This window comes from Ovis aries, chromosome 3 (genome assembly GCF_016772045.2).
Source record: "Ovis aries strain OAR_USU_Benz2616 breed Rambouillet chromosome 3, ARS-UI_Ramb_v3.0, whole genome shotgun sequence".
In the NCBI taxonomy this organism is placed as follows: domain Eukaryota; kingdom Metazoa; phylum Chordata; class Mammalia; order Artiodactyla; family Bovidae; genus Ovis; species Ovis aries.
The window spans coordinates 138,812,274-138,836,960 of record NC_056056.1 but is presented as its reverse complement, the minus strand read 5'-3'; the positions used below and the strand labels follow the sequence as shown (position 1 = coordinate 138,836,960).

The following is a 24,687-nucleotide window of genomic DNA, read 5'->3' as shown; positions in this document are numbered from 1 at the left end:
GGAAGGTCTGGGAGCATGAGGTAAAGGCTGGGAAATTGGGTAGAGCAGGCGGGAGCTGGCACCAAGGGTGCTCAGCAATAAACAGGAGCCAGTGAGCAGAGCAGGTGTGCAGGGCAGTGGGAAGATGACGCACAAATGACTGTGGGCTGCCTGAGCATGGACGGACGCGTGACAGGAGGGTGTGCAGCTGGTGAGAACACTCGCTGAGATGAGCAGGACTAGACAAGTGAGCACAGCACAGGGTTTTACAGCCAGGAGCAGGAGCCCTGGGGGTGGGGTAACGGGCTCAGGGCAGCGCAGCTGCAGGGCTGCAGGCTGGATTGAAGCCACGTGTTTGCCCCCCAAGGCAGTGCTCCCAGCTCCTGCCACACAGCCTGTCCTGCCCGCCCGTGACAAGCTCCCTTGAGCCAAAGCATCACCTGTGGTGTCGCCGCCTCTCTGGCCACTGCTCCCGCAACAGGTTGCTAAGCCGGGCGTCCCTGCTCACCAGGTCCGACAGTTTCTAGGGGAAGCCAAGGTTCACTGAGACCCCCGTGTCCACCCCGGGCAACCCGGCCCAGCCCCTCCTGGCTCCCAGGTACCTTGAGGAAGCTGGCGGCCACAGGGTCGGTGCGGAGCGTAGGGCCGTACAGGGTCACCCACTGACTGACCAGCCGCAGGATCTGCTGCCTCTTGTTGCAGACATAGGAGCTGCGCTCCTGCTCGCTGCCCCCCGCGGGCTCCGCGTGGAAGGTGGGTCCCAGTCAAGGGAACCACAGTGTCCAACAGGACCACCCACCACCCTCAGGAACAGGCACCAGAAGGGCAGGACACCCGGAGCCCATGAATGGGCTGGGCCTGGAGGGTTCAGTACAGCCATGCTTCGGGGGATCCCTCCCCGCTCCACACACCATCCTCACCCCCAGGGCTGGAAGGATATTGGTGCAGGAGGGCAGCACAGAGCTGGGCAGTGGGCATGAAGACACTGTGGGTCAGGAGGAAGTCACTGAGGAATGTCTCTGTAAGGCAGGGGACAGGTGAGGGACTCAGCAGTCGAGTCTCCTGAGCTCAAGTATATGCGCAACCGGGGCACCCCTTTTACCAACCCCGCCACAGGCCAGGGAGCAGCGACACCCTGTCCCTGTCACAGCACTTCCTACACAAGCCAAAACACAGAAACGGAAACTTCTGGCCAGCTGACCAAAGAGACCAATCGAGCACCCAATGAGGTCAGATGCAGGGTGCCTGGCCCTCTCCCAGGCAGTGCTGACCACCCTCTGAGTCAGAAGGCAGGCAGGGTGTCTCCTGCCCCTACCTGTTGGGTCATGAGCACTGGAGTCAGGCCGCATGGCCTCCAACAGAAGTTCGAGGATCTTCTCTGGGGTGCCAGACATCACCGTATACCTGGCAGAAACAGCCGGTCCATAGCACTTGAGCCCAGACTCCCCCTCCCGCAGCTGGGGCAGACATCAAGAATTAATCGTATCACTCGTCCCTATTTGCCAGCCCTTTCCCCACCCCATGTGGTGGAGGGGGTACTCGGGGGATGCATCTTAATCCCTGGAAGCCTCTCCACCCACTGCGGGCAGATGTATGACACAGAGAAGGGAGTAAAGCCCGGGAAACAGAAGGAGAGAAGGTGGGCAAGAGAGATGGTATGGAGAGGGGGGCACGGCGGGCGTGTTACCGATTCCCGCCTGGGGTTGGGGGACGGGAAGGGCCCGTGCCCTGAGAGGTTCTCTCCAGCACTAACACCACTTTGCCATGTTCTTCCAGCCTCATGGTCTTTGCTTCCACGTCCTGGAGAACAAGCCACACTCAGTGCTCAATACATACCACAACTCCTCTACCCATCCTAGGGCCTCTCCCCTGCCTCCCCCATTCCACACTCCAAGCCCCACAAGGCCCCCACAAGGACCCACAACCCTTCTCCTGCCCTAGCCAACACCCATGACCTTAGATTTGTCCCTCACAGCTGCCTCTCCCCCAGCCTGAGCCCCTCCTCCACCCTGTCCCTCCCAGTGCTCCTTCTGTGGACCCCACTCTCCATTACGCTGCCTCCCCCCGCACCCCAGACCCCCACCCCTCTGTAACCTCACCCCTGGTCTCCCACGGCTCACTGAGCCTCCTCAGCAAGCCATGCACCTCCTCCCACGCTCAGAGCTGGGCTCCCTTCTCCAGCCATCATCCCCAAGGTTTCCACCTCCGACCTCTCCCTACTCCTTAAAGTCTCCGTCTGGTCCCTACTCCTTGCCCCACACCACTTCTCCAGACACATGTCCCTGCCCTCCCCACCCCCAGCAGCAGCACCTTGATGATACGGTTGAAGTCCTGCTTGTCCACGCGAAGAAAATGACAGTTGTCTTCTCCCAGGATGATGGTGGCTGCCCGGGGTGCATCGTTCACCAGAGCCAGCTGTCCGAAGTCGTCTCCCTCGTGCAGGGTGGTCACCAGGCCCTGCAGCCAGGCCCGAGTTACAGCCCAGCCCCCCAGCCCTCACCGGGACAGACCCAGAGCCACCAAAGCAGGAGGAGACCTGAGAGGCCGGCAGCCTTGGGTCCATTAAAGGCACTGCCCACAAGGACCAGAGACCAGCTCTGCCCCAGGGGCTGGGCATGGGGGAAGACTCACCTTGCCATGGGTCACCACGTTGACCGATCCCTTCCAGATAATGTACCACGAGGTGCCCTTATCCCCCTGGCTGAACACTGAGAGAAGCAGCACGAATCAGACATGCCCCAGGCACCCATCGCTTCTCCCCTGTGGCCTCCGCCCACGTCCAGGCAGGACTTACACACAGTTCCTGCCTTGCTGTGCGGTTCAAAGAGCAGGACTGCAGCCAGCTCCCGCTTCACCTGTGGGCAGGGGGACGACAGTCAGAGAGTCGAGTCCAGGGACGAGGGGCCAGGTGAGGAGGTTAGGTCCAAAGCCACGCATACTCGGGGGGCAGAGCTGTGATGAGGTCAGGTGACCTGGGATTCAGCAGGAGACAAAGCAGGGGAAGAAATGGGCACAGAGAGCCAGAGGGACCTTCAGACAAGGATGCCATGCCGGGGACAAGACATTACACTGAAGCATCCAGGCCATGGGTGGAAGGGGAGGGGCGTGTCTTCTGGCCTAGCAGGGGTCACAGGAAGGGAGGTTTGGGGGAGGGCAAGGTGGGGCGGAGTCAGGGGCTGACCGAGTTGGAGAGGTGGGCCACAGCCTTGATGTGCAGCAGCTCCTCGAAGATGAGGTCCAGCTCCTCGTCTGTGCGCTGACCAGGGCTGCGGGCACAGGGGACCAGGAAGAAGTGATGAACAAGCCAGGTGTGGGGAGCCACAGCACCCACTCAGCCTGGGCTGGCCGGGGCCCCAGCAGTGGCCGTTCATCAATAACGGGCCAGCCTTTGATGGGAGCACACCATGTGCCAGACGCTGGGCCAAGCACTTTACATATGACTTCATTCCACCCTCACAACAACCCCATGATGTGGGCTATCGTTATCCTTTGACAAAAGAGGAAGCTGGCCAGCAGAGACCCAAGGACACAGAGCTAGTAGCCAGCTGAACTGGAATTTGAACCCAGACCTGCCACGACTGTCTTGGCCACGGGTGCTTCTCAGAGGGGGCAGGGTCCCTGGAGGCCACAGGCCCCATGGCCTCAGTTACAGAGGAAGGACCAGGTTCAGAGGGGGCAGGAGGGCTCGAGATCACACAGCATGTCCATGGCAGGTGCAGACCAGAGCTCAGGCCTCGGGTCCAGCCAGGGTCCTATCCCTCCACGAGAGGTCGGGGAGAAGTCGGGGCTCACTCCCCCTCAGAGGGGAAACTACGGAGTCTGAGAGCGGGGTTTTGCCCACTTACGGCTTTCGAAGCGCCACCGTGAGCAGGGCATCGGGCCCCCGCTGGGACAAGAGGGCCAGAGCCTCCACCAGCTCCTCCTCCAGCTCATGGGCGCCCACGGGCTCTGGCTCCGGCCCCGGGAAACGGTAGAACTGGGTGTCTCGGTCCTGGAAGGCCCAGTCGTGTTTCACTGTGGGGCAGAGGCCCAGGCGAGGGGGAGGAGAGGAAATTGAGGCCACATAGGTATGAGGCTTCCATGGAGATGTCTGGCACAGGCCTGCTCCCCAGGACTGCCTGGCACTGGGTGCCCACCCACCCGGGGCTCAGGCTCACCGTGGCAGAGGGCGCCTTCATCCAGGAGCACCTGGCAGATACCCACGGCTTGGCTCCGGGAGTGGACGCCCAGCCCCAGGGCCAGGATCCCATCCACCAGCTCCCGGCCGGAGCAGCACTGCCTGGGAGGAGAAGGGGGCAGGGCAGGGAAAGGAGATCAGATGGCAGGAGGGAGAGCGGGGAGGGAGGAAGTCCATCCGAACAGCACCTTCTAGAGCTAGCCCCAAGGCTGGGTCCAGAGCCTGGGCAGAGTGAAAAGGAGAGAAAACTGCTGGGGTGGCGGGGAAGCGGGCGAGGAGGCAGCCAGGGCCGCCACTCACCGGTGGAGCCGGAGGTGGTACTTTCTGTCTCGGATGAGGTTGGGGCAGTTGGCCAGGAGGTGTCGATGCAGCTGCTTTCCCGCCCTGAGCACCCGTTCTGTGGAGGCCTGGAGGAGGCAGGCACAGCTAGCTGGCTCAAGCCCTGAGTCCAGGCGTGCGGGCCCCCTCCCAGCCCCACCCCTCTGGACTCATACCTGCTCCAGGCTCACGCTGAAATCCAGGGACTCCTCGCTGCTGGTGAGTGGCGTCTGAGGGCAGTGGGGAGTCTGAGTGTTAGAGCCAGGCCTTGAAACCCAGCTCTCAGGCCCCTCCACCATGACTCCCAGCCCCGGCCCAGTTCTTGACTCCAAGCATTCATTTAGCTAACGGTTCAACAAATACTCACTGGGCAACCCCCCATATGCCACGCATCTGCCTCATCACCACCCTATTACTAGACCCGTGTCTTCAGGACGCCATCAGCGCATCCCCAGGGATAAGATCCAGGCTCTGCTTCCTCAGCGCCCAGTGTACCCAGGCTTACAGGTAATCCAGCGCGTAGGGGAGGGAGGGGCACAGTGGACCTGGGGGAGCATGGGGACATGAGATAAGAAGGCCAGGAAGTGAGCAGCTCAAGAGGTCCAGAGACCCACGGCCTGATGCCGAACCAGGGTCGGTCCCCAGTCATAGGACTATGGACAAACCTCCTGCCTCTGTAGACCTCGGTGCAGCCTCGTAGTTAAAGACACAAACCCTGGAGCCAACTCCTGGATTCCAGTCCCTGCTCCTATGTAACCCTGAATACATGATTTAATCTCTCCCTGCCTATAAATCTATAAAACATTCATAATAACAACTCAAGCTTTGGAAAGGATTATGTGAGTTAATAGAGATCAAACATTTAAAGCAATGACTGGCATATACACGCAGTTGTGTGTGCACGTTAGTTATTACTCATCTGTGAAGCACAGCGCCGGCGGCCTGCTGGAAGGCCCTTTATTCTCCGAGATGCTGCTGCTAGTCCCTAGCCCTGCAAACGTGAGTCAGTCTTGGCAGAACATGGGATGGCTCTGGAAATGGGGTTTATGTAGAATCACTGGTGAACGAGGTTCCCTGCCCTTGGCATCCATCAGGCCATGCAGGACTCGCCGGCCTGTTCGCCCTGGGATGTCGGCCATAAAAGCCTCTCACGCTCCTCTCCTACCACCTGAGGACTGGAATTCGTGAACACCCCTGAGCAGGATGCTCTACCCTTTAGGAGCCCTCCCAAAGGCAGGCACTGCACAGTTCATACAGCATGTCTTTCTCATGATTTCATCTGACTTCACAGAGAATGGGCTTCCCTTGTGGCTCAGCCGGTAAAGAATCCGCCAGTAATTCGGAAGACCTGGGTTCAATCCCTGGGTTGGGAAGATCCCCTGGAGAAAGGAAAGGCTACCCACTCCAGTATTCTGGCCTGGGATCAGACAGGAAGTAGGCAGAGCAGGCAAGGTCAGTCCTCCTTGACTTATCAGGAAACAAAACTCTAGAGGTGATGTGCCCTGGTAACTCAGACACATAGCCAGACAGCCAGGGATAAACTCAAGCCCCTTCCAGAAGTGCTCACATTTTTGGTCTCACTCCACCCAGTACACCTGCCTGTTTCTTCTCCCTCCCCTTCCTTCTCTGCAATGCCTCCCTATCAGCACTCAGGGCCTGAAGAGGACCTGGCCTGGGGCCAGAGCCCTCTCCCCTGGTCCCAGCATCTTCCCACTGTGCACTGGGCAGAGGCCTGAGGTCCAACATGCGTAGATGCCTGGCCCAGTGCTGGGCGGAAGTTGCTAGGTGTCCCAAAGGTATACTTACCCTAGTCATGGGGCCCATTCTAGGGCCAGATATGGCCCTGGAGACTCAGCAATAGGACAGGAAAAGAGAAGGAGGAGCCAAGGAGGGAGGAAGGGCAGGAATGCTACCCAGCCAGCCTCCTGTGTTGGAACAAACAGTGCCAAGTGCTAACGACTTGTTGTTGTTCATGTCAGAGTACCCAGGTGGCCCCAGTCCCTCCAAAGCCCCTTGGTGTCCAGGACCCAGGTTCCAGCACACACTCCCTTCCTGGTATTATTCTGACCCTAGAGGGCACATCAGGAGGGGAGGTGCCCAGTCATGTGGCCAGGCTGGGCAAGACTCAGATCTCAGATCCGCAGGCCTCGCTTCAACCATTTCCTGTCCTGCCCCAGGGGACGTGCAGGAGGCTCAGAGCTGGAACACTGGCCCATCAGAGCTGAGGAAGAGACCTGGAGGCATCCCCCTTATTTTTCCAAGAAAAGCAGCAGGAGCCCAGAGAGATGAAGTAACTTGCCCAGAGTCACACAACTGCTTAGAAATGTACGATCCTACTGAACAATTGTTACCAACACTGATCCAGAAGTAGGTGTTTGTCTCCTGTTTCCTGGCTAGAGAAAAGGAGGCACAGAGGTTATGTAACCTGCCCTTTTCAAGCTGGTAAATAGGGGCACCAGAATTCACCCTGTGCCCATCTGATTCCAAAGCCCATGATCTTAGCCACTAAGCCCTGCCATCTCCCATGGCACCTCCACGGTGCTGGGCCTCCACTGCGCGCGATGGACACAGAAGTGGTAAATTCTGTCCTCAGGAATGTTCCGCCGGCAGGGAAGTCTGAACAGTCCTGGGTTAGACGAAGTTCCGTATCTGTGTCATCACAGTCCCTCTGAACCCCTGCCGTGTTCCTATGCACGGGGACCTCCTGGGATCATGGTGGGGGTGCTATTCAGGGGCTGCAGTCAGCTGTGTAGGCTCTGGAGTCAGGTGCCTGGGTTCAAATCTTGGTTCCCCACTACCAGCTTGTTGTGTGACCCTGGGCTGCTTATAAAGCTCTCTGTGCTTCAGCTTCCTCATCTATAACATGGGGTTGGTGGCAATAGTACCTATCCCATAGGGTAATTTTGAGGATCAAATAAGTTAATAATATGGAGCATTCAAAGCCATGCCTGCTTTGCAGTAACTACTTACTCAATGGTAACTTAATATAACTCTTCCTTCATGATGGGCAGCTATCACCTGGACACGGTGCAAGACATGCTGTACTTTGACTGATGCCGTACCTGATCTGATGACCCTGAGTGTCAGCTTAGGGGCTTCTCAGTTAGAAAGCAGCGGCTGGTATGGGTAGGGGTGGAGGCCCTCACCCACCACCTCCTGTCAGGTTTGGACAAGAAGGACTCAGGGTGGAAGAAGAGGTCTTAGTTTCCCTGCACAGGATCATGGCTTGCCCCACCCCCCTCCCTGTCACTGAGTGTCAGAGTCACACTGGAGGGGCAGGCACAGAGCCAGACAGCCACATGGGGACTCGTCAGACCAGTTCCCTTAGGCCACGGCTAGGGTCTCAGGCCAGGGTTGTGTGCGATGGGACTGGGAGAGGATGCATGAAGCAGGGTGAGGTTCTGGAGTGTCAGTGGTACCTTCTGTAGCAAGAGAATATACACCACAAACTTGAACTCTGCAGCCAGACTGTCTCAGACCCAAGCCCAGCTTGTCCCTTAGCAGCTGTGTAACCCTAGACTCTCACTTAGCCTCTCTGGGCTTCTGCTTTCGCATCTATAAAGTGAAATGATGGCGTTAGTAGCTATCTCTCAGGGCTTCTGTGAGATTATTTGATGTGATTAAAGCTCATAATAGCACTTTGGATATAAATACTGCACAAACACCAGCTACTTCCATCATTTGGACAGGCTGAATGAAAGCATGTTTTCTGAGTTAGAGAATAGAGACACCTCTCCTAAAACAATCACTCAAAGAGTAGCATCTCAGGGTTCTCTAAGCTCAGGGGACCCACGAGAGGTCATCCTGACCTTGCCCCTGCCTCTAGATAGACTGGTTTCTGTGTTGGCTCCCAGACATCCGATAAGATCTCATGTACCCCTAAAGTTTATCAAAGGAGACGTTCTTCCATCCTATTCCAGCATCAACTTTGCCATGGTTGTTAAGTCCTTTCTGTATCAAACCTCAGGGTCTCCTGCTGTAACCCGCTTTAATTTTCTCTTGTTCTGGTCTAATGGGAACAGAAAGTGCTCTCTTCAGGCCTCAGGAGGTTGATGGATTTCCCCCTCAGTTTTCTAAAGGTGGCCATGGCCTGGGTAACTCCCAGCACTGTCCTCCTGGGACGCTGGGCTCCACCTCCTTAGAACATCCACCCATCACCCTGTGTGTGCATATTCCCTGCCAGACACTTGTTCCCTAACATGAGCCCCCTCAGCCAAAGGCATCATCCCAGAGGTTAGAATTAATAGCTTCACAGGGACCCAGAGTCTCTTAAACATAGACACAATGGGCTGAAACCACCTCACCCCTATTCCCCAGAGACGGTCCTCAGGAGAGGATGTGGCCCCTGCCTCAAGCCCTAAAAATCTAAGTTCCCTCTAATCATCAATTCATGCACATACACCTGGTGGGGGAGGGGCCTTGTTTCTGTGCCTCTGATTCCATCCCTCACTCCACTGATCCTCACCCCCACCTTTCTGGCCTCCCCTCGCATACCAGCCCTTCAATTCTGGGACTGAGGGAGTCAGGAGACAGCCTGGCAGCCTCCTCCACTCTCTCCCTTACTTTGGGTCCCAGGGGATCCTCCAGTGACCTCATTGTCCTGGCCCCTGACCTTCCCCCCACTCCCCACCTAGCCTCTACAAGCTAGGAAAGGGACAGGAAATGCACAAGTAATTATAGCCTGAGAGGGAAGGAGGGAGGGAGGGTTCCAGCCCACTGGCTCCAAGCAATAGCTACTGCCAGTGACCTGGGGTGGGGCTGGGTCTGGGGATGGGGGTGGGAGGGACAGACAGCTAAGCCCCAAAAGACCATGGCTCCCCTGCTCTGTCCAGAGTGCCATCTGCAGCAGGACCCAGGCCAATAAGGCCCCTTCTCAGTAAGACCCAGGGAGGGAGGGGATGGAGGACCGCTGGGGACTGATACCTAGATTCTCCTCTCGCTTCCCATTGCAAGGGGGACCCCATTATCTTGGTGGGCCTTGGTTTTCTCAACTCAGCTTCATATTTTGGTACATTTGGTAAATATAAATGGCTATATTTGGTAAATATATAAATGGGTGAGGTAGGAAGAGGGAGGCAGAAGGTGGTGGTCATTCTACTCAAAAGAATGCTCCTAAGAAAGGGGTTCTCCCAACTCTATCACCTGATCCAACTCCACCCCTTTGCCCCTATGCCCTCCCCATACCTACTTGCACACATATCACAGACACATATCAGAGCTCAGGTGAAGAAACTCAATTATTAAGTCTGAGTGGTTGGGGAGAACTTCCCTGATGTTTTGGATCCTGCAACCATATCCTACCCACCATCCACCATCTCCCCTCTCCCCACTTCTCTTTCCCTCATTCTTGCAGCTCCAGAGATGTTCTTCACTGGCAAAGGGAGCTCCGTTCATCTCACAGTCTCCAAACTTCTCATAATTCTCCCCTGAGCCCCTCGAAGCCAGATGCCAAGCAACGTTCACACGACCATTTCACCCCAGACCAAGACACAGACTCCACGCAGTTCAGTCCTCACTAAAGGAGAATGCTGCCACGGTGATGTTTAAAGAATAGTACCAAGCTTACCTCCCCAGCACTTGACCTGACCCCTGTATTTCATACATGTCTCCCACTCCCACCTGAAGAACACACGAGCACCTAACTCAAGCCACGCGGAAGTGACAAGTTCTTTTCCCCTTCGCCACATGCCTGAATAGGGGGATTGGGCACCACAGGCACGCACAAGGCAGTTGTGTGAGCCACCCACACTGCAGCCAGGCTGCCCACCCCAAGTGTATCCCCCATGCCTGCAGAGCAAGCTGGACTGCCAGCAGCATGGTCGCCCTCCCAGTTGGGCCCCCTCCAGCCGAGGGACGGGGATGGGACTCACCCAGCGCAGCCCCTGGATGCAGCTGGGGCGCTGGTGTTCGAGCAGCAGCTGGTAGGAGCAGCTTCGGGACCGGTACATCCTCCTGAGCACCATGTTGAGCAGCGTCCCCTCCGGCACCACGTCCGGAAGGCCTCCCAACGGCGGTGCTCCCAGAATCGAGTCGCCCTCCACAGCCAGGCCCACCTGCCAGCGGCTCTCACCTGGCCAGCCCACCTGTGATGGGAAGAGGACGGCAGACAGCCATGAGGCTGGGTCCGGGGCAGCTGGACCAAAGCACGGCCCGGCCGCCCCAGGCAGAAGCACTTCCTTCGAATCCTCTGGACTGGTCAGGCGGAGGTGCTGCGCCCCTGCCAGGAGCCGGGGGAGGGACAGGAAGACCTTCACTGGGGCCTGCCGGTCTGGCTCACTTAGGGGTCTCCAGCCGGCGGCGGCGGCGGCATACCAGGGATCTGGCCCTTCTTTGGAATTCTGCCCCACCCCACCGACCATGGACCTGCAGGGATCTCCACCAACTCCCAGAATGGAGCTGTGGACTCACTGGATCCCCGAGAAACGCAGCTTCAGCTCAAGCCCTTCTTTTCTCCTCCTTCCTCACCCTTGACCAAGCCTCTGTCTCCCACCCCAACTCCCCCACCGTGTCAGCTTCCTCCCCTGCTCCTCCTCCCCTGCCCCCACCCCACCATACCCACCTTCATGTTCCTCCTTCAAGTTCGCACAGCCGTGCCGGCTCTAGCAGAAGGCAAGGGGTGGCGGGAGCACCCGCCCGCCCCACAACGAGCCACTGTGTGCCCCCGGCCTGTAAGTTCCAGGCGAAGTGAGCAGACCAATTCGTAGCTGAAGCCGCTTCCAAGGCAGCCCCAGCCAGGCTGGGTGGAAAGGCTCCTCTCGGGTTGGGGGAGAACTGGGGACTTGGTGGGGGTACAACGTTACCCCCGCCCCCAGCGACGGAACCCCGAGCCTCCCCTCCGTCCCAAACGAAAGAGCCAGCTGGCACCGGGCGCTGAAGCGAGGCTGCAGCTGGCACTGATCCGGGCGGGAGCTGTCACACCCCCTGCGCGGCCCGCCCCCTTCCCCTCCCGGGCCGACAGGAGGGGGCGGGGAGGACGCGCCCCGCGCTCGGGCAGGGGAGGGGGCGGGCTCCAGCAGGGGGCGGGGTCGGAGCGCAGGGTAGCCGGAGCTGGCGGGAACCTTGGCCTCGGGAAACCCCGGGGGCCGTAGCGTCCTGGGAGTGTGTGCCCGGGGGCGGCTGCGGCGGCGGCGGGGCTACTGGGGTAGGGGCTGCGGGGTAGGGCCGCCACGCGGCCGGGAAGAGAAACGCAAACAAGGAAACGGGGGGAAGGGGGAAGGGGGTGAGTCATTGCGGCCCCACCCGGGAGGGAAATCCGGGCTGGGGCCGCTTCCCGGCCGGGGGCGCCCTGCCTCCTGTTTCGGTTCAGGGTCTCGAACAGGCTGGGGGAGGGACTGGGCCATTTTCCCGGAGGGAATCCCGCTGCCCAGCCTCCCACCGCAGCGCTTCTGTGCATGCACCCCATCCGCCGCCTTCTCCCCGCCCTACACGCGCACGCACACCCCCGGCACGGGTGGGGAAGTCGAGGCTGGAATGGAAGGACGGCGCTCGCGGACGGTGGGGGCTGGAGTCGGGGCCGAGCTCTGGGAGGAGGGGTTAGAAGGCCTGGCCCCGCCCGCGGTTCCGGAGTCTCAGGCCGGCTATGTGTGGAGGGCCATCGCCTTCCCGGGCCTCAGTTCCCACCGCCGCGTCGGTGGTCCAGCGCCCCCTCTTCACCCTTCTGCTTCTGAGGCGGCGGAGAGACAGTGGCTCCGGGTCAGCTATTCCCCCGGCGCCAGCGGCGTAACTGGTCCCATTCTTCAGTGAGGGTTTTGGAAGGAGTCGCGCGCCCCGCCCCCGGCTTTCTAGAACGCACCCTCTTTTTGCCCTATCAGTGTCCCTTTCCCTCTGCAGCTGAGCCTGCCTGGACAGAGGAAGGCACATCTCTAACATACCATGTCCCTTGGGGGTGTGGATGTGGATTTTCATTGTGATTAAAACCTCAATTTCAATGTGTCTTTAAAAGTCTTCACAGGAGCTTATAAAATGTAAGTTCCAGCCCCTTAAATTCAGATTCAGTCTTACTGGCATGAAATGCAAAATCTGTGTTTTGAGCAAATACCCTAAAGTTGTCCGCTGGGTTCACACTTTGAGAAATGTTGGTGGAGTTTTAAATGCTCCCTCAGGGTAGACGAGGTTAGGTATGCGTCCTCAGTCGCTCAGTCATGTCTCTTTGTGACCCCATGGACTTTAGCCCACCAGGCCCTTGTCCATGGGATTTTCCAGACAAGAACACTGGAGAGGGTTTGCCATTTCCTCCTTCAGGGGACCTTCCCAGCCCAGGATGAAAGATGAGTCTCCTGCATTGGCAGGAAGATTCTTTACCACTGAGCCACCTGGGAGGGGAGCCTAAAGATGATTCTAGCCCCAAGCCCAAACCCAGCCACCCAAGTTCAGGGAAAGATGATGCTGTGAAAGTGCTGCACTCAATATGCCAACAAATTTGGAAAACTCAGCAGTGGCCACAGGACTGGAAAAGGTCAGTTTTCGTTCCAATCCCAAAGAAAGGCAATGCCAAAGAATGCTCAGTTCAGTTAGGCAGGTGGAAAAGGAGCTAGTGAGTAAGGCAGGACCCTTGCGTCCCTCACAGCAGACCACAATAGCCTATAAGTGCCTGGCACTGTTCCAGGTGTTCACAGGTATTTTCTCTCTGCCACCAGCCTATGAATTAGTACCACTGTCATTACCACCTAAGATGGTGAAGATGAGGTTCAGAGGTATTAAGTAACTTGCCAAGGTCACTCAGCTATTCAGTGATAGAACTGGGGCTTGAACCTGGGTGGCCTGGCTGCACTTAACCCCCAGGCTATGCTGCACTGTGTGTACATCATATTAATTTTCTGATCCAGACTACATGCCTTAGAGAGGGGGCTACAGAAACAGAAATTGAGTATGGTGGAGGGTAAGGTGCCACTATCCAAAGAAAGTCATCAAATGGGACCTTCCAACTTGTTTCTTTATCTCTGAAGAGCAGGCAAGGGCCCCCACCTCCCACCAAGGCAAATGATTGAGCAGGTGTTGCCTTCTTAGGATTCCTGGCTGAGACTGGTCGGTAGATTGAATGCTCAGTAGATTTTTGATTAGAGGCTGAGGCCTGGAGGAGGCAGGGGTCTAAAGGAGTGTGTCTGAGAAAGACACTTTAAGCTAGATGGTGACTCATCATGGGGACAGTCGTGCCATGCCCCGGTACAACCTCCACCCTCCCCCAACTATCTTTAGATGCCTGAAAGGTGTGTTAGGACAGATAAATAATAACAATAGTTAGCATGCACTGGGCTATGTTCTTGACACTTGTTATACATTCACAGATTTAATCATCACAACAATCCTATCAGATAGGTACTATTGTTATCCCATTTTGCAGATGAGATGGAGACATGGAAAAGTTAACTGATGTGCCCAAAGTCTCACAGCTAGGATGGGGAGCACTGAGTGATTCTCCCCAACACTTACAAATCTGTGTGTGCTTTATTTACCACTCTGCAGTCCTGCCTCTCAAATATACTGACAGCTCCCTCAAAGGCAAAGCTCACATCCAGAGTCCTTTCCCCCACACCTGGGTGCACAGGCTCCAAGAGGTGGGGAGTGGGACAGACAGATGATGGAGGCTGAGCACCTGGGCCCCTTGACACCGTCCACCTCCATGCTGAGCTCTCTGCCAGGACACAAGCCTCCTGGAACCATGCCTCCCTGTTTTCAGACTGGTAGCAGAGGAAGGCAGAGGCTCCCAGGGAGTAGTCCAGGAGGGTCGATGGGTAAGGAGGGCTTCTTGGCCCGCTGTGGCTCTGGGCCATAGTCCTCACCCAGGCCTCTCTGCTGAGCTCTACACTGGTGGAGCCCACAGCCTCCTGGATCTTCACACTGTATACATGGGTGAAAAACTGCCTTCCCACCCTAGCTGCCCCTCTTCCCACCCTGCCTCTCTCAGCTCCCTGCTCCAGGATCACCACCACTGCCTAAGCAGAGCACCTCATACCTCAATCCTTCCTTCTCTCACATCCAGTTCAGTTCAGTTTAGTTGCTCAGTCATATCTGACTCTTTGTGACCCCATGAATTGCAGCACGCCAGGCTTCCCTGTCCATCACCAACTCCCCGAGTCTACCCAAACCCATGTCCATCGAGTCGGTGATGTCATCCAGCCATCTCATCCTCTGTCATTCCCTTCTCCTCCTGCCCCTAATCCTTCCCAGCATTAGGGTCTTTTCCAATGAGTCAGCTCTTCGAATGAGATGGCCAAAGTATTGGAGTTTCAGCTTCAGCTTCAGTTCTTCCAATGAACACCCAGGACTGATCTCCTTTAGGATGGACTGGTTGGATCTTCTTGCAGTCCAAGGGACTCTCAAGAGTCTTCTCCACAGTTCAAAAGCATCGATTCTTCAGCGCTCAGCTTTCTTCACCGTCCAACTCTCACATCCAAACATGACTACTGGAAAAACCATAGCCTTGACTAGAAGGACCTTTGTTGACAAAGTAATGTCTCTGCTTTTGAATATGCTATCTAGGTTGGTCATAACTTTCCTTCCAAGGAATAAGCATCTTTTAATTTCATGGCTGCAGTCACCATCTGCAGTGATTTCAAAGCCCCCCAAAATAAAGCCTGACACTATTTCCACTGTTTCCCCATCTATTTCCCATGAAGTGATGGGACCAGATGCCATGATCTTTGTTTTCTGAATGTTGAGTTTTAAGCCAACTTTTTCACTCTCCACTTTCACTTTCATCAAGAGGCTTTTTAGCTCCTCTTCACTTTCTGCCATAAGGGTGGTGTCATCTGCATATCTGAGGTTATTGATATTTCCTCTACGGTTCACGTGTTGCTGAAGCCTGGCTTGGAGCATTACTTTACTAGTGCGTGAGATGAGTGCAATTATGCGGTAGTTTGAGCATTTTTTTTTGGCATTGCCTTTCTTTGGTATTGGAATGAAAACCAGCCTCCAATTTGGGCTGATTCAACCAGTGGATAACCTCTTGCATCCATCCATTATGCCCCAGTTCAGTTCAGTTCAGCAGCACCCTGTCCATCACCAACTCCTGGAATTCACTCAAACTCATGTCCATAGAGTTGGTGATGCCCCATCCCCTCTGAAACTGCTCTAGCCCAAGGATGGTCTCTTCCAGCACTTACTCTATGCAGGGTAATCTGCTTATTACTTTAGAGACATCACCTTTTAACCCTCAAAACAATCACTATTTACCAGTGAAGACCCTGAGGAACAGAGAGGTGAAGTAATGTAGCCAAGGTCACATAACTAGTAAGTAGTAATGCCAGATTCAGTCAGTCTGACTGCAGAGCCCACACTCAGTCACAGTTTGGTACTGCCTCCCTGATCACTGATGCTGAAGCTCCAACACTTTGGTCACCTGATGTGAAGAGCTGACTCATCAGAAAAGCCCGGATGCTGGGAAAGATTAAGGGCAAGAGGAGAAGGGGTGACCGAGGATGAAATGGTTGGATGGCATCACCTGCTCAACGGACATGAGTTTGAGCAAACTCCGAGAGATAGTGAAGGACAGGGGAAGCCTGGTGTGCTGCAGTCCAGAGTTGCCACGAGTCAGACACGACTGAGTGACTGAACTCTCCTGATCACTACTGTCAGCCTTGTCATCCTCAGCCATTCCTATGCAACGCCACAAGAATCTTTAATTTCTTCAGCAGCGTTTATTGTAAGTGTTAGGAACTCTGCCATAAACTGAGGATCTAAAACCAGGCAGATACTAGGCTCCAGGGCCATGAAGCCTGGTGGAATTTTCGTAACTCCCTAACATACTACTCTGGTCAGGCCTCTACCCAGCACAGTGTCTGGCATATAGTGGGTGCTTAATTATTCCGGGGGGAAATGAGATGAAGTCTGGGAGGAGTCAGCCGGGGCCAGCTGTGGGCATGTACCAATGGCAGGGCAGAAGGGACAGCAGCTGCTCTTCCAGTTCATTTTCAGGACATTTCACTTCGTCTCCTTCCCTCCTGGCTGCTTCCTTGTCTCCTATTCTTTCCTTCTCCTATGCTACAGACCTTGCTCACGAGGCTCAGCTACATCCTTTGAGGTTGTTGGTAGGATGGAGGGTGCAGGTTGGAGGTTGGAGGGCATCTTAGCTAACAGGCCTCCTGTGGGACTATGGAAAAGGGCCAGCTTGGAGACCAGAGGGTGTACGGGCTGTTCTTCAGCCTGTTGCAGCCTCCCTCAGCATCCCCACCATTCTCCCTTGGCCACAGCTTATCGACAATGGAGAGAGACTGAGAATTGAAAGAGCCCAGCTCCCCTCACCCGCGCTCCACCACCCAGCTCTGTAAGGCTGAAAGTCCACTTGGCCAGGCTCCTGACCCCAAGGGTGGTTCCAGTCCAGTTCCCCCATCTCCTCTCCTCCCCATTCCTGGGGTGGGGGACTGAGGCAGGGAGCTGGAACACTGATGGGACCCAAGCCAAACCTTCCTAGGACCAGCAGGTCACAGCTAGACACTCTTGAACTGCTAAGGACCGTGAGGGTAGAGTGAGGGGCAGAGGAGAGACTGGCTCCCACTTCTCCCGGAGAGCGAGCAAGCTGGAGAGAGGTCTATGAGGGTGGACAGAGCTGGGGACCAGTGGGGAGCTGACCGAGGCCAGAGCCGGGACCCCACACTTAACTGGAGGTACATTTTTCTGGCTGGTGGTCAAGCTACCCGTGCATGATGGGGGCAAGGAAACGGTCACTGAACAGGCCTGTGGTGCTGACAGCGGTGGCCAGAGGGCAAGGAGAGGCTGGGAGAGCAAAAGAGAAAGCAGGGGCAGGTCTGGAGCTGTGCTACGGGAGGGAACAGGCCTGCCTAGCAGGCAAGTTTGGTGGTGTTTGAATGTGCAGGAGTGGCCTTCCCTCTCCGGCTTCTGCTTCTCAAGGGTGTGTGTGTGTGTGTGTGTGTTACACACACCCAGAAGACACTGCATCTGCCCTTGAGTGATCAATGCTTTGGAACGCGGCTCCAGCCTAGTCATGACTACTTCCTCTCAGAGTCTTCTCCTTGGCCCTTGCTCCTGCACCCCTATTAGAGCTTCTAGTCTGCACTCGCCTTTACCTGAACCCACCCCACTCCCTGCCTCTCCCTGGGGCTCACCACCCTCACTACCTCCTCCCCCAGCCTTCTCCCAACATCCCCCACCTTCCCCAAACCCTCATCTTTGGGGCTCCCATCTTCCACCCACCCTGGGCCATGGACTCTTGCTCAGGACGCAAACTCTGCACCCACTTGGCCCTTGTGTTTTAGAGATGTGGCAGGGGTGCTGCAGGAGCCTGAGGGAAGGTTCTGTCTGATCTCGAGCCCTGGCCAGGGAGAGAGCAAGGCTGTGGGTAACCAGGCAAGCAGGCCAGGCAAAGAAGCCCCTTCCAAGCATCAGAGCAGACCCCAACCCTGCCCCCAGATCCCAGTCCAGAAGAGCCAGGGCCAGAGGAAGCTGAACAGTCCAAAGACTTGGCACCAGACCCACTGCCCATTTCCTCTGTCCAGATAGGACACAGCGAAAGGCCAGGGAGGCTGCAAAGAAGGGGTCCAGAGAGGGAAACAGAAAAGAGAGGTGACATCCTTTGTCTGAAGGTCTGACTGAGAGAAGGGGCTGCAGGCCACTCCCTCCCCTCCTGGGATCAGTCCTGGCTCCAGGATGGAGGGGCGGCCACCAGCTGCTCAGACTTCCTCCCAGCCCCACCCCAGGCCTCAGGAAGTCCTTCCTGCTCTTGCCTCAGCACCCCCTCCTCTAGGAGCTTCACCTTCAGAGAAATGGAGAGGCAGCAGGCTCCCCTTTTAAACCCGTGGCATGGGGGCATGGTGCCCACCTCATGCCTCCCCTTCTCATTCCACCTCTCATTCCACAGAGGGCTGGATTCTGATTTCACATGCAAGCTCCTTCAGGCCCCAGCTCCTGGGGCCTCGGCTGACGGAGCCCCTAGGGTTTGGGTTTTTCACCTGCTTTGCCCCAGCACGCTCATCTCCCACACAGAACCGGCCTGTGTCAGTTCCTCCTGTGGGGCCCCATCTCCCTGCCGCACGCCTGGCACTCAGCTCAACTGCAGATTAGAAATTTCACAGAAGTTGCTTCTTCGCAGTGACTTTGGTGGGCAGGAGCTGGCTGCGCGTTGCCCCAGGCCGCCTGGCTTAGCACAGCCGGGGGAGGCACAGAGGCCCTCAGAAGAGGTTTCCTGGGTTGCAGAGGTCAACTCATTGCCCAGCTCCTGCCGCGGGTCCCTTCGCCCTCCTCCTGTCTCCCGCAGCTCTGCCTTTCCTGCCGCTACCTTTCTACCCAGTTTTCTTGACCCACCCCCATCCCTCACCCTGCTTCAGTCTATTTCTCGCCCATCCTCTGCCTCCTCCCGGAAGTGCCCTCAGATTCGTGTCTCAGACCTCTCTAAGGTGCTATCCGTGGGTCCCATGCACCAGACTGAGCACAGAACAGTCTTCTTTCTGGTCCCTTAACTTTACCCAGTGCCTTTTACAGAGAGACCAGAGGTGATTCCTGTGTGCTGATTGAGCCTCCCTGGTGACCTTCTCACTCTATAAATCCGATCCCTAAACACAAATCTAAAGGCTAAATGTGTACTAATCCCTGTCCTGGCCTCTGTCCTTTAGGGAGAGTTGGTGCCCTCCCCTCCAGCCTTTGTTGTCTCTCACTTCCCATGGCTCCAGGCTCTTGCCTTGCAGGGGTTAACTCCCAGCTTTCTCTCTCTCTCTCCCTTCACCCAACGGCAATCCCACAGTGAAACAGGAAGGGAAAGAGCATTGGAGGACATACCTGTGACCGAGGGGTTCAGGTCAGGAGACGGAGGTCACCAGAGGACTAGAGAGGCGAGTAGGCCTGGGCCCCAGGCCCTTCCTTGTTGCCCGTCCAAATGCCTCGGCAGCTGTGATCACCTGCACGCACCCACATCCTCCCACTCCACACTTGTCTGTCTCTGGTGCTCATCTAGCTCTGGGGCTCGGAGACCCGTTGCTTCCGCTCAGCATCTTCTCACTCAGCATCCTATCCTCTGCACGGACCTCCAGGTTGTCAGTGCACAGGCAGAGGAAGTGGGGTTTCAGTGAGAAGCCAGACTGTGAGCGGTTTCACTCTGGCTATACAAGATGAAGATGTCCCCTTCTAGGGGCAGAAAGCAGCCACAGTCCTAGGGAGCAGCATTGGAGGAGGGGGAGGCCAAGGTGACCCCCCTGGCTCTGAGTCCTCAACTTAGGCTTACTTCCTTCAGCCTGGGCAGCTGGGATGCTCACGATGGGCCTAGCTCCTCCCTGCAGTGAGCCACCTGCTGCTCGTCTCTAGAACAGTCCTTTCTGCTCTGTGGTCTACAAGCTGACCTCAGGAGGAAGATGAAGCTGCAGGAGGGCAAGCTGAGGTGTCAGGGACAGCCTCAGGCTACCTTCGCCAGGGTCCTCAGCCTTGAACCCCACAAGGGTTGGGGGTGGGCAAGGGGACCACATAAGGTCTGGGGAGAATCTTGTGGAATTTGCTGGACTTCCCGGGTGGCTCAGACGGTGAAGTGTCTGTCTATAATGTGAGTAGACCTGGGTTCAATCCCTGGGTTGGGAAGATTCCTGAGAGAAGGAAATGGCAACCCACTCCAGTACTCTTGCCTTGAAAATCTCATGGACGGAGGAGCTTGGTGCAGGCTGCTACTGTCCATGGGGTCGCAAAGAGTCGGCACGACTGAGCGACTTCACTTTCTTCTTTCTTTCTTTGTGGAATCTGCCACCTAAATACATGCATAGGAGAGTCTTACCCCAATCTTGGCACAGCTGAATCTCAAGGCACAAGATTGGAGAATGCTGCCCCCTAGAGCCAGGATTAAAGAATTCTTCACAGACAGCTGGCCATTCTTTCCTTTATTTATAGAACAAATATTTATTGAGTTCCTACCTAAGCCCCTGGCATTAGACTAGGAACTGGGAATACAGAAGTGATCAAGGCAGGCGATAAGACACTAACCATGAGAATTTTCCATAGACTCAGGGATTTCTTGAAATGTTGGACCTGTGATGGCACAGTCCCAGACAAACCTAGAGGAGCTGGTCCCTAACAGATAAAGCCCCTGCCTTCATGGAGGTTTATATTCAATGGGATGGCAAGGATGAGGGTGAAAAGATTAAACAAATATATACGACAATTTCACGTAGTGATAAGATGTCACTTATCACAAGGTGTAAGACAGAGTAGGGGGCTGTGCTGCTGCTGCTAAGCTGCTTCAGTCGTGTCCGACTCTCTGCGATCCCATAGATGGCAGCCCACCAGGCTCCCCCATCCCTGGGATTCTCCAGGCAAGAACACTGGAGTGGGTTGCCATTTCCTTCTCCAGTGCATGAAAGTGAAAAGTGAAAGTGAAGTCGCTCAGTCATGTCTGACTCTTCGCAACCCCATGGACTACAGCCTACCAGGTTCCTCTGTCCATGGGATTTTCCAGGCAAGAGTACTGGAGTGGGTTGCCACTGCCTTTTCCGAGTAGGGGCTGTACTTTAGAGAATAAGGACAGGATTGCCTCTCTGATGAAGTAACATGTGACCTGAGGCTTGAATGATGAAGGATCAGTCTTATGAGCACTCAGGGAAGAGTTTTCCAGGACTTCCCTGGCAGTCCAGTAGTTAGGACTCCACATTATCACTGCTGGGGGCGTGGGTTAGATCCCTGGTCAAGGACTAGGATCCCACATCCTGCTTGCTGGGCTTTCCTGGTGGCTTAGACGGTACAGAATCTGCCTGCAATGTAGGAGACCCAGGTTCAATCCCTGGGTCAGGAAGATCCCAGAAAAGGGAATGGCAACTCACCCCAGTACTCTTGCCTGGAGAATCCCATGGTGGAACCTGGCAGGCTATAATCCATGAGGTCACAAGAGTCAGACAAGGCATGGCCAAAAAAAAGAGAGAGAGAAGTGCTTTCTAGACACAAAGTTACTAACACCCCAGAGCAGGAACAACCTTTGCACATTCAAGAAACAGAAAGAAGACCAGTGTACCTGAACTGAAATGGGCAGAGGTGAGACTGGTTGGAGTTGGCAAGGCTCTGATTTGCTTACCCGAATTGCTATGGAAAATACTGAGGGATTTAAGCAGGGGAGAGCTGTATTCTGGTTGTTATCTTTAAAAGACCATTCCAGTAAAATAAAGTAAAAATAAAAATTTAAAAAAAAAATACAAAAAAAAAAAAAAGACCATTCCAGCTGCTGGCTGCAGAGTGGACTGGAGGGGCAAGAAGGAGCAGAGGAAGACGGGTTAGGGAGCTGCTGCAGAAGGGCAGGTAGTGACGACTGGTGCTTAGACTAAGCATGGGGACAGAGAGAGGGCACAGAGGGCAGACCCAACTGTGCTTGCTAATGAATTGGACATAGGGGTGAAGCCATAGTGAATAAGGACATATCCCAAAGGACATCAGAGTTCCCTCCATGTGGGGATTAAGCAGCGAGGAGGAAGCCCTGACACATCCAATGAACTCAATCAACTGGCGTACGGCTCGGCAGCATTGTGCTGCTGTTGTTCAGTCATCCGGTCGTGTCCAACTCTTTGCCACCCCATAGACTGCAGCATGCCAGGCTCCCCTATGCTTTACTGTCTCTCGGAGTTTGCTCCAATTCAAGTCTATCAAGTCAGTGATGCCATCCAACCATCTCATCCTCTGTCACCCTCTTCTCTTCCTGCCCTCAATCTTTCCCAGCATCAGGGTCTTTTCCAACGAGTCGGCATTGTGGGAGGAGATCTATGTCTGGAATGTGCCTGCTTAGGAGGAGTGAGGAAGAAATGTCTTAGGAGACAAGATGCCCATGGGTGGGAGTTAGGAGTCTGTCTTAATATTGATGTGGTCCAATTTAAAAGTGACATCAGAGGTTATGCATGTAAGAGATGTTTACATGACCTGAAATGGAATGAGGGATGGTAAATTAGGGTAATGAGGTTAATTGTAACAAGCCCGAAATCTCAGTGACTTAGTGCACACACACAAAAAGTGCTTTTCATTCATATTACAGTCCAGGGAGGGTCTGGGGAATGGAGTGGGTAGTTCTGCTCATTCACTCATTTAAGGGTCCCAGGCTCTTTCTATCATGTGGCACAGCTGTCTTCAACGTGTGGCTTCGAAAATCATCACAGAATGGGAAGAGGGAATGCATGGTGCACAGGAGACTGTATGGGTCCAGCCTGGAAATGGGGCACTTTGCTTCTGCTTTGATTCCAATGCTCAGAACTTTCTCTGATAGCATCAACTTAACTGCAAGGAAGCTGGGACGTGTTCAAAGTTCCAATTCAGTAGGTCATGGGCCAGAAAAAGAGATGCTCATGGTGAGCACTGCTGGTCTCTGCTGCAGGCAGGGAGAGTGGCTGCCTCTCTTAGGGATGTTGGGTGAGGGGGGTGGTGTTTTCTTGAGTTAGGATTGTAATGAGAGCTCACTCTCTGAAAGCCCCTTGGAAAAGAAGCTGATGTGGGGAGAAGAGCATGTGTGATGCACACTTGTGTGCTTTGCAACTTCATAATCCTCCCATGTTTTCCCCTTCTCCTGGCCTTTCTCCAGGTAAGATCTTTTTTTTTTTGGCCGCTCCAGGTCTTAGTTGTGGTATATAGGATCTTCAATCTTTGTTGCGGTGTGCAGGATCTTTTAGTTGTGGCATATAGGATCTAGTTCCCTGATCAGGGATCAAACCCAGGCCCCCTACATTGGGAGCTCAGAGTCTAAATGACCACCAGGAAAGTCCGCAGATAAGATCTTTATCCCACATCATATCCATTAAAATAGCATTGTGAATGCTTTCCCCTCTACAATTTTCTTTTCCCATCAAATCTAACTTGATACTAAAGTCTAAATAATCTTTCCTAAGACATGGTTTTTGTTGTGCTATCCCTGTTCAGTAATAACAATAACAACAATTTCAAAAATGGAAATAATAACTTGTCAGATTACAGAGTTGAGTACTTTAACTTCGGCATCTCAATATTTCTCAATTGCTGTAACAAGGTGATTATACATCATTCATTCCCACCCTACAAATAGAGCAGCAGAGATTCTGAGAGGTTCCTGTACTGTCTAATGTGCTGTCTAATATGGCAGCCACTAGCCATGTGTAGCCACTAGCCACTAGGCACCCTTCATGGTAAACAGATGAAGAAAAAGTGGAAACAGTGGCAGATTTTATTTTTTGGGCTCCGAAATCACTTTGGATGGTAACTGCAACCACGAAATTAAAAGACGCTCCTTGAAAGAAAAGCTATGACAAACCTAGACAGTATATTAAACCTAGACAGCATACTGGAGAAGGCAATGGCACCCCACTCCAGTACTCTTCCCTGGACAATCCCATGGACAGAAGAGCCTGGTAGGCTGCAGTCTATGGGGTCACTATTAGTCAGACATGACTGAGCAACTTCACTTTCACTTTTCACTTTCATGCATTGGAGAAGGAAATGGCAACCCACTCCAGTGTTCTTGCCTGGAGAATCCCAGGGACGGGGGAGTCTGGTGGGCTGCCGTCTATGGGGTCTCACAGAGTCGGACACGACTGAAGCGACTTAGCAGCAGCAGACAGCATATTAAAAAGCTGCATAATCAAAGCTATGGTTTTTCCAGCAGTCATTGCAGATGTGAGAGTTGGACCATAAAGAAGACTGAGCACCAAAGAATTGATGCCTTTGAACTGTGGTGCTGGAGAAGATTTTTGGGAGTCCCTTGGACTGCAAGGAGACCAAACCAGTCAATCCTAAAGGAAATCAAACCTAAATATTCATTGGAAGGACTGATGCTGAAGCTCCAATACTTTGGCCACGTGATGTGAAGAGCTGACTCATTGGAAAAGACCCTGATGCTGGGAAAGATTGAGGGCAGGAGGAGAAGGGGATGACAGGGGTGGTGGTGAGATGGTTGGATGGCATCACTGACTTAAGGGACATGAGTTTGAGCAAACTCTAGGAGATAGTGAAGGACAGGGAAGCCTGGCACGCTGCAACCCATGAGGTCACAAAGAGACACAACTGAGCAACTGAACAACAATAAGCCATGTGTGGCCATTTAGATTAAAATCAATTAAAAATTTAGTTCTTCAGTCATGTGCAGTTCAGTTCAGGCACTCAGTCGTGTCCGACTCTTTGTGACCCCATGAATCGCAGCACACCAGGCCTCCTTGTCCATCACCAACTCCGGGAGTATACCCAAACGCATGTGCATCGAGTTGGTGATGCCATCCAGCCATCTCATCCTCTGTCATTCCCTTCTCCTCCTGCCCCCAATCCCTCCCAGCATCAGAGTCTTTTCCAGT

General features: G+C 54.7%; 1 protein-coding gene across 5 annotated transcripts in view; it reads right to left on the bottom strand.

Moving 5' to 3' along the window:
• RAPGEF3 (Rap guanine nucleotide exchange factor 3) overlaps window positions 1-19,363 on the bottom strand; it is a 29,631-nt gene extending 10,268 nt beyond the window's left edge. For 3 of the 5 annotated variants that reach the window (XM_027967406.3, XM_060412688.1, XM_027967407.3), the window contains exons 1-15: window positions 11,034-11,385; window positions 10,345-10,557; window positions 4,651-4,704; window positions 4,457-4,563; window positions 4,137-4,258; window positions 3,825-3,993; window positions 3,161-3,245; window positions 2,774-2,834; window positions 2,611-2,687; window positions 2,290-2,436; window positions 1,667-1,779; window positions 1,295-1,383; window positions 920-998; window positions 582-732; window positions 420-502 (exon numbers count right to left, since the gene is read on the bottom strand). In XM_027967406.3, the coding sequence (XP_027823207.2) occupies window positions 420-502; window positions 582-732; window positions 920-998; window positions 1,295-1,383; window positions 1,667-1,779; window positions 2,290-2,436; window positions 2,611-2,687; window positions 2,774-2,834; window positions 3,161-3,245; window positions 3,825-3,993; window positions 4,137-4,258; window positions 4,457-4,563; window positions 4,651-4,704; window positions 10,345-10,557; window positions 11,034-11,039 (1,556 nt within the window). In that variant the 5' untranslated portion in view covers window positions 11,040-11,385. Of the gene's footprint in view, window positions 1-419; window positions 503-581; window positions 733-919; window positions 999-1,294; window positions 1,384-1,666; window positions 1,780-2,289; window positions 2,437-2,610; window positions 2,688-2,773; window positions 2,835-3,160; window positions 3,246-3,824; window positions 3,994-4,136; window positions 4,259-4,456; window positions 4,564-4,650; window positions 4,705-10,344; window positions 10,558-10,882; window positions 10,961-11,033; window positions 11,386-19,201 lie in introns of those variants that run through there. The other 2 variants (XM_042246808.2, XM_060412690.1) reach the window with 2 other exon arrangements.
• Between the last annotated feature and the right edge of the window lie 5,324 nt (window positions 19,364-24,687).